Source organism: Clupea harengus, chromosome 10 (genome assembly GCF_900700415.2).
Source record: "Clupea harengus chromosome 10, Ch_v2.0.2, whole genome shotgun sequence".
NCBI classification, from domain to species: domain Eukaryota; kingdom Metazoa; phylum Chordata; class Actinopteri; order Clupeiformes; family Clupeidae; genus Clupea; species Clupea harengus.
Window position 1 is genome coordinate 20176267 of NC_045161.1, and position 16613 is coordinate 20192879.

The 16613-nt window shown below is 42.3% G+C and overlaps 1 protein-coding gene across 1 annotated transcript; it reads left to right on the top strand.

Moving 5' to 3' along the window:
• The first annotated feature begins 521 nt into the window (after window positions 1-521).
• LOC105900856 (major facilitator superfamily domain-containing protein 8-like) lies at window positions 522-11508 on the top strand. The gene is made up of 12 exons (XM_031574340.2): window positions 522-1607; window positions 2370-2555; window positions 3057-3119; window positions 5124-5243; window positions 5518-5597; window positions 6134-6464; window positions 6733-6806; window positions 6996-7209; window positions 7503-7625; window positions 9327-9457; window positions 9917-10014; window positions 10303-11508. Exons 1-11 carry the CDS (start codon window positions 1532-1534, stop codon window positions 9989-9991), a joined length of 1473 nt encoding a protein of 490 aa, XP_031430200.1. The 5' UTR covers window positions 522-1531; the 3' UTR covers window positions 9992-10014; window positions 10303-11508.
• Window positions 11509-16613: the final 5105 nt, after the last annotated feature.

The window sequence follows — 16613 nt, forward strand, 5'->3', positions numbered from 1 at the left end:
ACCAGACTGTGCTCAAACTTGCTCCATTATTGCGCCTTGCCCTTCGTCCTTCAGCCTTGACAACACCTGTCAGCTCTCCCTGACAGTAGCGGCTGTCTACGGACAGTGGCACTGCCCCACATGCCCCGGACCCATAATGGTTGTCCTCGTGCGATATGCATTTTTTGTTGTTATTACAAAAATATTCAGCCAGCCAAGCAATACAAATCAGTATTTTGGTCAGCTTGGTGAGGCGCGCGCACACCGATGACGCCATATATGCGACATATACATTGTAGTCCCTTACATAGACATATGTCTATGGTCCCTTACCTCGTCACAATAAAATCTAAACGATTCAAATTGTGGCTGAGGATAAAGTATGATCACCAGAATCATTAAAGTTGGTATCAAAGCATATGTCATTCCATTAACATTTCGATGTGGACCGAGATCTGTTTTTTCTAAAAACCTCTCTATGGAATATCCCATTCATTTCGCTCAGCGTTAGGAACGACACCACCAGGTTGCCACTCGATTGCTTTTCCTCCTTATACGTGAACCTGAGATGTGATTTGGTGGCACTGCAAACCTGTTATTACTCTATCATTTTATGCTAGTGCAGGCTGGAGATGTGCAGAAAACATTGCAGTTATGTGACCTGTAATGCTTGCCTGTTGAATGTATCCCAACAATGATTTATTAAATACACACTATAATTGATTCCGTCAATTGTCTTTTTCATTTTAATGAAACGTAAAGAGGAATTTCAGTAACAATAAGGAACACAATTCCACGAGATCTCCGTTTGTCACGTCAATTGCAAACTGCAATGTAGCTTGACAGCCGTCTTTTCCAACTCCTCCCCGACTGAGACTGGCTGACCGGGTTGTCTGTCTATTCAGTTGTAGTCAGCCGAAGTCGAAAACGAACGCAGAGTGTATCACTTATGAAAACGCCGCATTCGACAGGGACCCAGAGCCGCTCCTGAAGAACATCACGACGATATATAATCGGATTTGTGAAGCAACTGCGTAGGCAACGTGGCGGACAGTCGGAGCTCGCGTTGGCAGTGTTTTGCAAGCGTGTGGAAGGAAGCAGCGTCTCCGGGGTTGAAATGACGCCACTCTCGGTCTTCACTTTTTAACCAGCTAAGGATTTTTTTTTAAATATCTCGGAGAGAGGTTTTGTTTTGTGCGTTTCCTAGGTAGCACAGTGGTCTAGAGTTTAGCTTATGTCTGTCAGTCGATCTCAAGGCTAGACTGCAAAGGGTCTCATAGTGTTTACATGAATGAATTTATGTTTCCAAAAGACTGGGGTATTCCACAGATTTTAACCTCCACTGCGCTGTGTAGGCTAGAACGGGCGAGAGTACACCCCCTGCTGTAGACTTCTGCCACAACCGGGCACTAATTGGGCGCAATGTCCCACGAATTAAGAAATATCCGTCCATCCAGATTCCAAAAGGAGCACAGTTGAAATGGCGATTATTGTTCGAAACTATCGTTGAATACAAACTAAAATAACGCCAAGACTTCCAGTAAATAACAAGATGGACTATCGGCGAAAGAAGAAACTCACATATTTTACAATTGGATTAATCTTCCTCTTCAGTGGAATTGAATACGGTATGTCAATAAGCTAAAACAAAACAGAACTTTAAAACGAAATGGGTTGGAGTGCCTTGGCAGTTAGATAGATGAACTGTCAAATTACACAGTCGTGTCGATCACATCACCAATAAACTAGACGTTAAGAGTGTCACCTATATAGGCAGTCAGAAGCCCTCAAGGCCATACGACTACTGACACGTCTGATGTAACATTAGCCTAATTTAGGATGTCCAGGATGAGAGTGAAATTAACTACGTATGGAAATGGAAAAAAAACAAACCCATTTGTTAGGGGTTGGGAGGCCTAGGGTTTGTAACGATAAACCCAAGTATTGTTTGACGTTGTCTTAACTTAATATTGAGTAATGTTTACCTCGTGAAGTTATGAGTGAGTTATTGTCCTAGAGTAGTGGTAACGTGCTAGAAAGGCAGTGACTACTTATTGCATCACCATAGCCACTCCAAACTGACTTTTTCATTTTCTACCTTCTGTTGTTCTGTCTTAGGGATGGCCCATAAGTTATAATTAGTGTGATAAAAAGGCATTTCTGACATGTTAGTTCAGTTTCTGTAGTGAGTCAGACATTGTGTCGTCATGGCAAGTCCATTCATTGTTGTGGTGAGGTATGCAGTCACAAGTAGTGAGTAGCTGACCTCCGTGTATAGACTTATTGTGAATACTGCTTGGCCCATTCAACCCCAAATCACAAGCATTTCTAATGAGATAACTTGATTAATGGATGAGCCCTTGGCCCTTCCCTGTCTGCCTCCATTGCAGCGGTGATCTTGCCCACCATATGGAGATACCTTCAGACCATGGGGGCAGAGCCCTACTTCCTGGGCCTGAGCCTGTCGGCCTTCAGCCTCAGTGGTCTTCTCTCCGGGCCGCTCTTCGGCTTCTGGTCGGACCGGAGTCACACCACCAAGAAGATCATTCTTTTCGCCAACCTGTTTGAGGTTGTTGGTGAGTGTTTTCGGACGTCAGTTTAGAAAGCTCTGAGACAAAGCAGCTAATTTATCATCAAATAAATGGATATCAAAGTGACACATATCACATCATTATTAATTATCATATGATTATGATTATTGTTCTTATAATTTTTTTTGACGCACTGAGAAATAATAATGCAATTGTTTATGTAGCTGTAAGCCAGGCCGTTTGTGAATAAAGTTGCTTGGCAGACTGGCTTGTGTGTCCACTGTTGTCCACTGTTAAACATGTCCTATTAAAACTACAGTAAGTTACTTGGCAGACTGGCTTGTGTGTCCTCTGTCGTACACTGTTAAACATGTCCTATGTAAACTCCAGTAGGTTACTGGCAGCTATTGGCCTGTAATATAGTGAAGTTCTTTTCAAGTATTTAATCAGCATAGTAGGATCGGCATTTCAACTTTTCTGAGCTTAATTATATCCATATTCCTGCCGTCATGACAGCTGTCTAACATATTATCTCTCTTTTCACAGGTAATTTCATGTACTTTATGGGTTATTCCAAATGGTTACTGCTGGCCAGTCGTCTGATTGCAGGTGCGGCTATGTTTTTGGTTGCCATATCTTGCCCTACTATTTTTTTTCTGTGTCATTTTTAGGCAATATGGCCAAGCGACGTTATTAGGACATTCATATCTACAATCAAATGCATTTTCCATTTTTTTTATGTGTTAAATATCATCCCATGTGTGTGCAAGTGCAACTCTTCAAAGACTAGCGGAGTGGCTGTTTGGGAGTTGGTGTTCTTTGCTGGTGCAAGTCTTTGGCTTTGCATTTGGTTGAGTGCCACAGAGCATGTGGTCACTGACTGTAAAATGGTTTGGTCATGTCCATCTGTTCAACTGCACAAGGCAATTCCATTAGAAGGCTTATTTCGCAGATGGGAAATGTGGTAAAAAGTGGTCAATATTTCAATATTAACTTTCTACGATGGATCAATCACCACATTTGTAAGATTACTAAAACAAATGTATCTGACTCCAATAAATTATACTGTTATTTTTAACTTTACCATGCACTATACACTGCACCATGCAACATTTTGGCTAGAAATAATTAAGTAAAGGCATGGCACATGAGGAATTGTATGATTGAATAGTTTATTCTTACAATAAACGGTAAACTTAGTTGTTACAAGTATAGACTGGATTAAGTGTGGGATAGAAAGCCAAGTTGTAAATAACCACAAACAATGACAAAAGTTTTAAATTAAATAGTTTGCAGTTGTTAAATATAATAAATGAAACAAAATGCACCTAAATGCAAACCTGAAAACCCCAAATGAGAGAGTGAGTGAGATGAAGAGATGAGGAGGGGAGGGAGAGAGAGAGAGAGACAGAGAGTGAGATGAAGAGATGAGGAGGGGAGAGAGAGAGAGTGAGATGAAGAGATGAGGAAGGGAGGGAGGGAGGGAGATAGAGAGAGAGAGAGAGAGAGTGAGATGAAGAGATGAGGGGAGTGAGAGAGATGAAGAGATGAGAAGGGGAGGGAGAGAGAGAGAGAGAGAGAGAGAGAGAGAGAGAGAGAGGGAGTGAGATGAAGAGATGAGGAGGGAAGGGAGAGAGCCAAAAGGAGAGGCCTTCATGACTTAAGATGGCTGGTTATATACCTGTATATCCATTTACTCTAACCAGTCCCAAATTGGTATTGCCCAGCGTCCTAAGACAATGCCCTTTCGCCCCAACCAACTCATTGATTGGTCATCTGCTGGGACAGAGGAGGCTGATTAGAATGCAGAACTAAAGTGAGACTCGACTCAAAAACACAATCATTTGCAGATACTTGAGATTGTCTTGAATTAGGTTCCCATTACCATTATCAGACTACTGTCTATATAGTGAGGATCACTCCAAGACATAATGGGAATATGTTAGATTCATATACAGTACCAGGCAAAAGTTTGGACACACCTTCTCAATTTTCAAGAAGTTTTTTCTTTACTTTTATTATTTTCTACATGGTAGATGAAACTTTTTTTGTTTAGTACATCATTCCATATGTGTTCTTTCATAGTTTAAATGTCTTCAGTATTAATCTACAATGTATAAAATAATAAAAGTAAAGAAAACACTTCTCAAAAAAATTAAAGGTGTGTCCAAACTTTTGACCGGTACTGCACATTAGATACAGATAGAGGCGTTCGATGAAGAGATAGATGAGTTTTCTGAAGGTCAACTTTGTGCCTAACTTTCAGAGGTGTGAATGACCAATTTGGGAACCCAGTAGTAAGTTGGCCCCTCCACAACAGGTGGTGTGAGTGACGGAGTACCCCAGATGTGTTAGAGCGTTGGTGGGGGATGCTACCTCAGTATACACAGCAAGTCCTTCGTTGTGAGGTCAGAGCGAAGTCCCCTGTTGAACTACCATTTGACCCTCTGGTCAGACTTCTGGGTGTCCATTTTGTAGGTCTGCCGTACAGCGTCAGGAGTAGAGACCGGTTCTTTGCTGGTGCAGGCATTTGGCTTTGGGAGTAGAGACGTGTTCTTTGCTGGTGCAGGTGTTTGGCTTTGGGAGGAGCTGAGATGTTTTATTCTTGTGTAGGGATTGGAACGGGTGCCGGCTCGTCCATCTTTGGCTTCCTGACGCGGAGCACGGCGCCAGAGGACCGCTCCACCGTGTTCGCCGCCGTCATGGCATGCCGACAGGCCGGACTGCTCATTGGTGCGTACCTACCAGCACACAGACTAATGTTTTATCACCAAACACCATACCCCTCACACTGTACAGTACTACCACTGCAATACCACACGTTACTATCCAACCGTACCTGCACACAGCCTAATGTTTACTAATGTCTAACACCATACCCTCACACTGTAAGGTACCACCACTGCAATACCACACGTTACTATCCAACCATACCTGCACACAGCCTAATGTTTACTAATGTCTAACATGACATCACCTTGACATCAGAGTTGTGTGTCTCCTGCAGGTCCAGCCTTCAACCTCTTCCTCAGGCTCTTTGACTTTCAGCTGGGTCCTTTCACGGTCAATAAGTACACATCGCCAGGGGTAAGAGTGCTATGAGTACACTCATCACAGCTGTTACACACACACACACACACATTCATCACAGCTGTTACACACACACACACACTCATCACAGCTGTTACACACACATTTGTTTTCTTCAGTGTTTACTTAAAAAATATGTCCATGAAACTCATGGATGTCTTTGTTTGGATGAATGATATTCAAGTGATGGGTTTGTGTGTCTTAAGAACAATATCTGACTCCTTAATAAATTGATTCTGTACTGTTGGTTGTGTGCATATCAATTATATAAACTCTAAGATTGGTTGTATATGTAGTCATAATCATACTTTATTGTTCTTCATAAAACTCTTTGCTGTATGCGCAATTATAACCCTGTTTGATTTTTATAACCTCTACAGTGATGGCTGTTTGTATATTGATCACATGTATTTATTCATATAATCATATAATTACATGTGTTTTTTTTTTATCGTATATTCACGTGTTTGTTTATATGGTCATGTGATCACATGTGTTTGTTCATATGGTCATGTGATCATGTGTCTCTGCAGATTTTCATGTGCTTCATGTGGATCCTGCTCCAATTTGCCGTGATGCTGATGTACTGGGACATCCCCCCTCAGGACCTGACCAATCACAGGGAGGCGAGTGCCGTGGTGGTGGAGGAGGAGGTAAACGATGATGATGATGGAGAGGAGGGTGAAGATGAGGAGGGGAAGCCGCTGGTGGGGACCCAGGAGTCTCTGGGCTCTTACGGAACCCTTCCCAACGAGCCTGTGAGGGCGGTGGCCAACGGCAAAACTCCTCACGAGCATCGCCCAGACTCCCCCGAGCCACAGCCGGAGAAAGGCAGCCCACTCAAGCTCCTGAGCGCCAGCAAAGGTGAGGGGTCTGGGGCAGCAGGGGGGGTGCGTGCGGAGAGCTTTGAGGCGTTTTTTTACTTGAGCTGTAGACAGATACTATACGCTTCTTCCTCGATGTGGAGCTAGCATCAGGAGCTAGCATCAGGACGCGCTCTCCTTGTTGTGCTTATGCAAACGGGGAAGATAAAAAGAAAAAAAAGGTTTATTTCAAAATTCATCCATTCTGTTTGCTCTGTGTGGAGGAGAGTAGCTGTGTTCTTCTGCTCATTGCTTACTTGTCTTTCCAGAGTTCCTGAAGGAGGAGGTGGTGGTATTACTGACTGCTCAGTTCATCACGCTTTTCAACCAGACCGCACTTGAGGTGAGAGCACACACGCGCACACGCACACGCACACGCACACGCACACACACACACACACACACACACACACACACACACACACACACACACACACACAGATGAACCCTTTCTTCAAAATTCAACCTTATTCTACCTTATCTGCTGTCTGGTCGCTCATCAGTAGTTCATCCGTTTCTGTGTGTGCCTCAGACGATGGTGACCCCTCTGACCCAGAAGTACTTCGGCTTTGGCGAGCTGGAGAACAGCATCATGTACTGTGTGTGTGGTGTGGTGGTGATCCTGGGCTTCCTCTTCGTGCGCTGGCTCAGCAAGAGGGTGGAGGAGAGGGTGGTGCTCGCCGTGGGCCTCATCGTCTGCAACATATCCTGCATCTGGTGCCTCATATTTCTGGCCAACCCTGCAGGTACGCAGTTCACTAAACCCACTCAAACATTCATATCACCAGAGATGGCTGTTGTATATCTTAAACCCTGTCTTATGTTTTAAGTCTTAACCAGTTTTTCTTTCGGGTCCACTTTATATTTTAGGTGCATCTTATCCTGGAACCATCTAACATGAATAAATGACTGTGACAGTGTCGATGATGATGATGATGATGATACACTGATTAGCCTTTTCCATGAACATGTTGTGTTACTTTCTTTCATGCTGTAGATTCTAAAGTCTAGTGTGTGTGTGTGTGTGTGTGTGTAACAGGTAGCCTCCCGTGGCAGCTGACGGAGTTTATTGTTGGAGTGTTCCTGCAGGTGCTTGGCCTTCCCTTTGTGGCGGTGTCCCAGGTGTCTCTCTTCTCCAAGGTCACTTCAGAAAAGACTCAAGGTGTGTGGTGTGTGTGTGTGTGTGTGTGTGTGTGTGTGTGTCACTTCAGAAAAGACACAAGGTGGGTTGTCTTAGGACCATCATTTGAAAGGAGAGGATGATGTTAGTGTTGCATGATCTACTGATACTAGAGGTATTGTGATACCTTGCCATTATAAACGGTACTATACCCCATTTTATTGGTATCCGTATTTTAAGAATGGCAGTGTTTTAAGAAGAGCCGTATTTCCTGTGAGCAGTGTTGCCAATTCAGTGACTTTGTCGCTAGATTAAGCAACTTTCTGACCTGCCCTAATTGCACGACAGAAAAGGTCATGGTAACCTATTTCACCATGACTTTATTAGATTTTCAGTGTGTCTCCTGGAACATCCTACTAGACCCTCAGAAGTTTCTCAAACAACGAGTCCTCCTGGGTTGCATCTAATCTACCTACTCCAAGTTCATTCTCATCATCACTAGAGGCTAATGATGCTACACAGACTCTGTGCTCTACACTGAACACTGGATAACGTGTGTCCTCTATCCACACACACACACACACACACACACACACACACACACACACTCTACACTGAGCTCTTGTCCGGATAATGGATAACGTGTGTCCTCCATCAAGACCTGCTTGTTCGAAACCCCGTCACCCTTGGCTCACAGCAATATTCGTTAAGTACCAATGGAACTTAGAGCTGCTGAGAGAAAATGCCGTAAATCCAGAGATCCTAGACCCTAAGCAGTCTGGTTTTAAGAGTGGCCATTCTACTGAAACTGCTCTTTTATCTGTGAGCATTGAGAGTAGCAAACGCCTCTGCTCAATGATCAGTTTTTATTTGACAAGACTTGTCAGTAGACATTGACACAGTGAACCGTGACATCCTCCTCTTAGGTTGTCTGAACTGGGAAGACTCCACAATATCGGCTCTAGCGGCATGCCTCAGTGATCTTTCAGTTTTACCTTCAACTCAGTCTTTCAAAAACTGCTCCTAGTATTCCCAGCCAATCCAGCTATCCCACAAAATATTAGCCTGCAGCTTGGTTCATCTTCATTGCCCCCAGCTAAAACAGCATGAAACTTAGGTGCTATTGATGACCAACTTAATTTATCTTAGCATGCAGCTTCTGTCTTGAGGTTTTGGTGGTTCACACTCTATAATACAGTACCAGTCAAAAGTTTGGACACACCTTTAATTTTTTTGAGAAGTGTTTTCTTTACTATTATTATTTTATACATTGTAGATTAATACTGAATACATTTAAACTATGAAAGAACACATATGGAATGATGTACTAAACAAAAAAAGTTTCATCTACCATGTAGAAAATAATAAAAGTAAAGAAAAAACTTCTTGAAAAATGAGAAGGTGTGTCCAAACTGTTGACTGGTACTGTATGTGGAAGATCAGACATTATCTCACACAATATGCTACGCAAGTTCTTGTGCAGGCCTCTCTAAACTAGACTATTGCAGTGCAATTTTAAGGGGCCTGCCTGCATGTTTAGTTAGATCGTTGCAGATGACCCAGAATGCAGCGGTGCGTTTGGTTTTTAATCAGCCGAGGAGGACGCATGGAACTCCTCTGCTGGTCACCCTTCAGCGGCTAGAATTACATTTAAATTCACCTGCGGTCCTGAGGGTTGAGCTTCACATGTGTGATTACACTCACAGTAAAAGTCCTCCTGTGCCCCCCACCCTCTCTCCTCAGGGTTTAGCCAAGGGGTGCGGCGCTCCGTGGGGGGGCTGGCCACCATCCTGGGGCCCCTCTGGGCGGGGGGGCTGACCAACAACCTGTATGTGATGCTGGGGATGATGATGGCTCTGCTGGTCCTACTCACAGTGAGTGCCTCACAGGGCCATTTGCGCTTGCGTGCCACATTTGTGGATGTTATATGTTGTTATTAGTGTGCATTTTGTGTTGTCTCTGACAGCCACTGAGCACCCAGACCTATTGAAATTTTCTTTTTGGAATTTATTTAAAATTATACTTGGAAAACTGGATGTAAAGTAGTTCAAACTAGCTCCATCTCCAGCAGCTACAACAGTTACATGCTGCTTACACACTTCAGTATTAATAATTCATAATGATGTCATATACTGTATAATAATATATCCGTCGGAGGGACCAAACCAGTACTTTTACTTAAATACTTTAACTACATTTCGCGGCTAACACTTTTACTGAAGTAGTTTTTCATACATCATTTCTACTTGTAGTGGAGTATTTTACATCGCTGTATTGGTACTTTCACTCAAGTGAAGGATGAGTGAGTCCTGATTTGATGATGTCTGTTGCAGATCATGATGTTTATTTCGTATGAGAAGCTGGTGGAGCCTCCTGTGGTTGAACACGCCGACAGCTACGAGGACTGAGCTGCTCGCAGGGTTTACAGGAAGTGAGTTTGACACGAGACTTCATCACTAGTGAGCTATTTGGATTAGACTTGAGACTGCTCACCATTTATATTGTTTTAAATGCACAGTGATCTAGACAAGACAGTTTATCATTAGATACATTCACTTTAGCTGTGCTTAGTGCTTGTGCTGTTGATTTATGTCAAAACAAACCACATTTAAAAACCTTTTTAGTTTTATTGTGGTTTATCATTATTAAGTACTCCCATACCACTGATATGAAACCTCTTTCTCTCTCTCTCTCTCTCTCTCTCTCTCTCTCTCTATAGGTATGAAGGGTTGTAGTAGTCGTGAGTCTAAGGTCTGTTTGGTCTTAAGGCTTTAGGATCAGAATGTGACGGGCTCACAGGTACTGGACCGCTCACACCTCATCACCTGACCCTCACAGCTTCACCTCAGTGGACCGGGTCGACTGGACTTCACCTCAGCGGACCGGGCCGGCTGGACTTCTGCTATGTTTCCTGTGGAAATAATGGGGGGAGGGCGGACGCCATGTGTGAGCCAAAGAAAAGACTGCAAAGTGTGCAGTCAGTAGAAGCTGGAATATTTATTCATATTTATTCAGGCGTCGATGTGAGGCACGTATCCAGGGAAATGCAACAGCTAATGGTCCACGTTGTTGAATAGCTTTTTTCAAACCCGCAATACCCTTTGTTGACACGAGGGTGCTGACCTCCTGTGTGATGTCCCACCTTGTATACCACCTGTCTTCCTGTGTTACAAACCACTGCAACCACTGAGTGTATTTTGGTTTATTGCACTAACTGTTTTGACTCACTGCTTATTAGTTTCATGTGTCAGAAGATGTTTAAAAATGTCAAAAGGTAAAAAAGTGTCATATTTTTACTAGTTTTAGCTGAATTTGGATATATTCCAAAGTTATTTAAGTTATTTTAATTTTTTAACAACACTGGAATTGCATTTTTGCTTAAGTGCTTAATCAATGGTTATATATTTTGGAATACTTGTTTATTTATTTGTAACTCCATGACGTATGCTGCGTATTTAGTCGGTAAAACATGTTTGTTCTACAAAGCAATACATCCCAAACATATTCTCATCAAACATAATAAAAAACACGTTATTGGTCCCGTGTTGCTTTTTCAGCTGCACTTTCACAAACAAAGTTTCTGTTTTGTTTGTTTTTGTTTCTGCAACTTAATGTGGTAAACTGGTGTGTTGTCATGCAACTTGCTTTTTTAAATACTACTACTTTAAAAAAAAAAATGAATACACTAAATACAAAAGCTGTGGAATGTTCCAGCATTCAAATGCTGCTATCTCAGCAATGTGCAGAGGGAATAATTAAAGTTTTATTAGGTAATGTCACAAACCTTTTATTTTTTTCCTTAAAATGTCTGCTTTTTTCTATTATTTAAATAACATGTTTCCTGGAAAGACACATTTTACAGAAATATAAAATGGATACTTGTATTTAATGTTTTGTAAATACAAGAATAAAGAATAACAGTTTATGTGGTGATAATATAATTTATTATACAGCTCCTCAGAATGTCGCAAAACATTGTCTTCACCTTTTCCTGGAGCGGCAGCTCCAATTGCCCAAGTGTTGCCAAGTCTGAAACCGCGGTCCTCCAGTTTGGCCTCGTGTAACATTAGCTGTATTAGATGCATTAACTGGTTCTGTCTTCTCACTTTCCACCGTGCTCTATGTAACGCTAGGTGCAGATGAGCCTGTCCTCTGTCACTTAATGGGTGATGACAAGGATGTCGGGATGATACAATATTTCTTAATACCCAAATGGCTTGTTGTAGTAGCCCCTCATAAGCTATAATTTTGTACCTACAACTTTGTTAGCTTTATTTAACCTAATTAGGTAGGTAGTTAGTTAACTGTTTTTATCATAGACATAACTGTAGTTTTTAGTGAAATGATAATATACCCAATCCTTGTTGTATTTTGCAAATCAGTCAATATATCCGCGCTCAAGATCACAGTCGGAGAACATTTCCTGTCCTGATATTAATTGTATGAGTCGTGTCTTGAAATGTTGGTGTAGCAGCTATCCCACCATAAACCTCATTTATGAAACATTGTGTAAACTGCAAAAAGGTGAGTTTAATTTATGTTCTGTAAAATAGCACAAACATAAGATATTAAATGTTTAATCTTACAGTTTATGAACTTTACTCTAAAAACACCCTGATTTGGAACTGTTAAAACCAGTTGTATTTGTGTAAGGTGACCCCCCCCCCCCCCCCCCCCCCCCCAGCATGCATTGTGTAGTCTTACCATGGATTCACTCAGTGGTGGTTGAAGCCTCCAAGGTCATTTTTATTCATAATTGGTTTTCAAAATTGATCTCTGCACAGAGATTTGTTTGCCTTCCCCTAAATGTATAACTGTTGTCAGGCATTTTTGATTATTATGTTCTATAAACAACACTGTGGATGCTTCCACTTCAAACACCACGATGACTTCCCGTGTGAACCCAGGACTATGGAGTACCAAACCTGCACCCTGACAGCAATGCCAAAAAGCCAGGCTCACCAGTATGGCGCTCAGAGCACATACTCATCCTTTAGCACATGCCTACTCACACGACACGAGAATTCTCTTTTAATTAATATTCACCGACACAGACCTGTCACTCATCAACCAATCACTGATGTTATTGAAATGGAAGCTTGTGCATTTGACCTGACGTCAGCCATTGCAACGGCGTCTTTCTCTTTCCTTAGCAAAAATTGGTCTTGGCAACTTTGTGAATAGGATTTAGGAGAAAACTTTAAGTGTGACTTAGGAGTACTCTAAGCGGTGAGATCAAATTGACCAGTAACCAGTGTTTGAATCCTCTAAGCGGTGAGATCAAACTGACCAGTAACCAGTGTTTGAATCCTGTTCTTTCCTCCCTGACCCTGATCTGGGTGTGTTATCCCGTTCGGTGAGTGGGTACTGTCTGACAGGTGCATGTATAGAAAGTTCAGTGGGTGATAATGAACACGATCCAAAACCAAGGCCTTCTTTTGCCCACAGGTCAGGAAGTTGCTGTATAGCAGGTTGTTGCTGTTGCAATACCAGCAGGCAGCCAGCATGACCTGCGGGTGCATAAGCTTCAACTGTCTGACAAACATTACCAAATGCATTACGAAATGATGTGCACAAGCAACAGACCACAGCTTACCCCAGAGGTCCCAATTTTGATGATTTGCTAGTTAACAGGCCAGTGCAGCCATGATGGCAGTCTTGTCTCGGGGGTGGGGGGTTTCAGCAGAACTGGCTTGTATGCCATCTGGAGTGATAAGACAAATTCACAGAAAGTAGAGGAATAGATATATATTTACCTGCTTCCCGCCTGGTTCTTTGTCACTGTCGAAAGTTTCGAGCAGATGATTTCCAATCGCAGATATGAACAATGATTTATTCCAGGACAAATACAAAAGATCTTCCTTATACAAAGTGACAAATACAAATACAAAAACAAAAATACAAATATGAACGATTTGTTCCAGGAAACAAAAGATCTTCCTTATAAAGAGTGACGCCTCAAAAAGAAAATATGAGCCAGATCAGATTTAGGAAGAGAAATACAGCATCATTTATAGGAAAAGTACATGAAGGGTGTGGCATCTTACTCCACCAACCAGAATCACACAAATCAGCTCACAAGAAATAACGGAACAATCTACATTAAACCTGAATTTGGTTTCCTGATATTCAGAATCAGAATCAGGTTTTATTGGCCAAGTAAGTTTGCACAAACAAGGAATTTGACTTGGTAAAGTGACTCTCAGTGTGCTTACACAAAATATACAACACAATACAATACAATGCAATACAAACAAACAAACAGTTCAACAGTGCAATGGGCTAAGGAGTTTAAAAAAGTATGTACAAGGCGGAATGGCTATATACAGTAGCTGTGAAATGTTGCACAACAGTAGTGCAAAGAAGAAGTGGAGAGTGCGAGAAGTGCAGGGATAAATATATAAATATAAATATATATGCTACAGTGGGTTAGTTGTTCAGTAGTGAGACGGCGAGGGGGAAGAAACTGTTTTTGTGTCTGGAGGTTTTGGCGAACAGTGATCTGTAGCGTCTACCAGAGGGGAGGAGTTTGAATAATTTGTGTCCGGGGTGTGAGGGGTCTGCAGTGATTTTTCCTGCCCGTTTCCTGACTGGAGGTGTACAGGTCTTGGATGGTGGGCAGGTTGGCACCAATGATCTTTTCTGCAGACCTGACTGACCGTTGGAGTCTGTTCTTGTCCAGTTTGGTGGCCGATCCAAACCAGACAGTGATTGAAGTGCACAGAACAGACTCTATGACTGCGGTGTAGAACATGATCAGCAGATCCTGAGGCAGGTTGTACTTCCTAAGCTGACGCAGGAAGTACATCCTCTGCTGGGCCTTCTTGATGATGGTGTTGATGTTGGGTTCCCACTTCAGATTCCGGGAGATTGTGGATCCCAGAAACCTGAAGGATTCCACAGCCAACACAGTACTGTTGTGTATGATGAGGGGGGGCAGTGCTGGGGGGCTCCTCCTGAAGTCCACTGTCATCTCCACGGTTTTAGGCGTGTTCAGCTCTAGGTTGTTGCGACCGCACCACAGGACCAGCTGTTCAACTTCCCGCCTATATGCAGACTCATCATCATCACGGATGAGGCCGATGACTGATGTGTCGTCTGCAAATTTTAGGAGTTTAACAGATGGGTCTCCTGAGGTGCAGTCGTTTGTGTAGAGGGAGAAGAGCAGTGGGGAGAGCACGCATCCCTGAGGTGCACCAGTGCTGACTGACCGGGTGCTGGATGTTGTTTCACCCAGCCTCACCTGCTGCTTCCTGTCGATCAGGAAGTTTGTGATCCACTGACAGGTGGAGGCAGGCACAGTGAGCTGGGTGAATATTCGAGAGGGTTGTGTCTCAATTTGAAGTACTCACTACTAGGACAGATGAATAACAGTCAACCATAACAAGCTGAAACACATTCACTCAGGGGCCTACGTATCAACCTAATACATCAGGAAATAGGCATATTAGTCACACAACTAACTGTCTACGTGGAAGTTCATTTTTTCATCAAAACTCAGCAACAGTCATTGTGACCTAAAACAGTGAACAGGTTACCTGAGGTCAGATGTGCAAGATGTGTACACTCCTAATCATCCACTACCTGCTACCTCACAATGGAACATTAGTTTATTACTGCAAATTATGATCTTCACATCATGTGCCATTGAAAAACACGGGAGTGGTGGTGGCCTTTTAAGCCCATGTAGATATTCCATTTAAAATAAATAAAGTCATTTTCAACTGTAAAGATAATTTACAACAATAACAGTGTCTACACTTTATTTTGGATCAGTTTAATTTGTTCTGTTGTTATTTTAATTCAGAAAAAGATTTTGTATTGAAACCAATTACATTTCTCTACGATTACAGACTTTTAAATGGTACTAAGTATGTGTATTCCTACATTCATTCAGATTTTTGAAGTGACTTCTTTCGCAGATGGGGGGCTGCTCAAAATCCTCTTTCAAGACAAATCTAAAGCCTGAAGCCTCATCTTTCCAACATTTTCACAAGATCTGACTTTTGTCAACAGAAAGCTCTTTTGCCTTTGTGCAGAACAATAGAGCATCATTTTTACTGTGTGGAAATTGACTCCACAAGCAGTTACTTGGAAACACCTAGTACTTGTTAAAACGTTACATCCTTAGCAAGGTGTCTGAACTTGAGTCGCTGAAAACAATATATATATATATTATTTATATTTATTTGCATGTTCACAATGAATGTGTTGCGTATGAATGCACTTTCATCCAAAATTGTATTCCTGTCATTAGCACATTGAACGTTGAGAAGATGTAGCAACCAGCAGTTACCAACTGGGCAGTAACACAATCAAAATGTGTGTGTGTGTGTGATATGTGTTTGTGAGCAGTAACACAATCAAAAATGTGTGTGTGTGTGTGTATGTGTGTGTGAGAGCAGTAACATAATCAAAATGTGTGTGTGTGTGTGTATGTGTGTGTGAGCAGTAACACAATCAAAATGTGTGTGTGTGTCTGTGTGTATGTCCCTGTGTGTGTGTGTGTGTGTGTGTGTGTGTGTGGATGGAGAGTGTTTTTTGTATGTGTGTGTGTGTCTGTTTGTGTCTGTGTGTGTGTGTGTGATATGTGTTTGTGAGCAGTAACACAATCAAAATGTGTGTGTGTGAGAGCAGTAACATAATCAAAATGTGTGTGTGTGTGTGTGTGTGTGTTTGTGTGTGTGTGTGTGTGTGTGTGTGTGTGTGTGTGTGTGTGTGTGTGGATGGAGAGTGTCTTGTGTATGTGTGTGTGTGTGTCTGTGGATGAAGAGTGTCTTGTGTATGTGTGTGTGTGTGTGTGTGTGTGGATGGAGAGTGTCTTGTGTATGTGTGTGTGTGTGTGTCTGTGTGTGTGTGGATGGAGAGTGTCTTGTGTATGTGTGTAACACTGCTTTTTTCAAAAGTCTACCCCCATGCCACTCTCTGTGCCTACCTGTTACAGCTATCCCCAACCTTGGCAGCCATTAAAACATGAAAGCGTTAGAGCACCATCATAATGTGCTGCTAACCCTTTTTAGCCTATCCTTA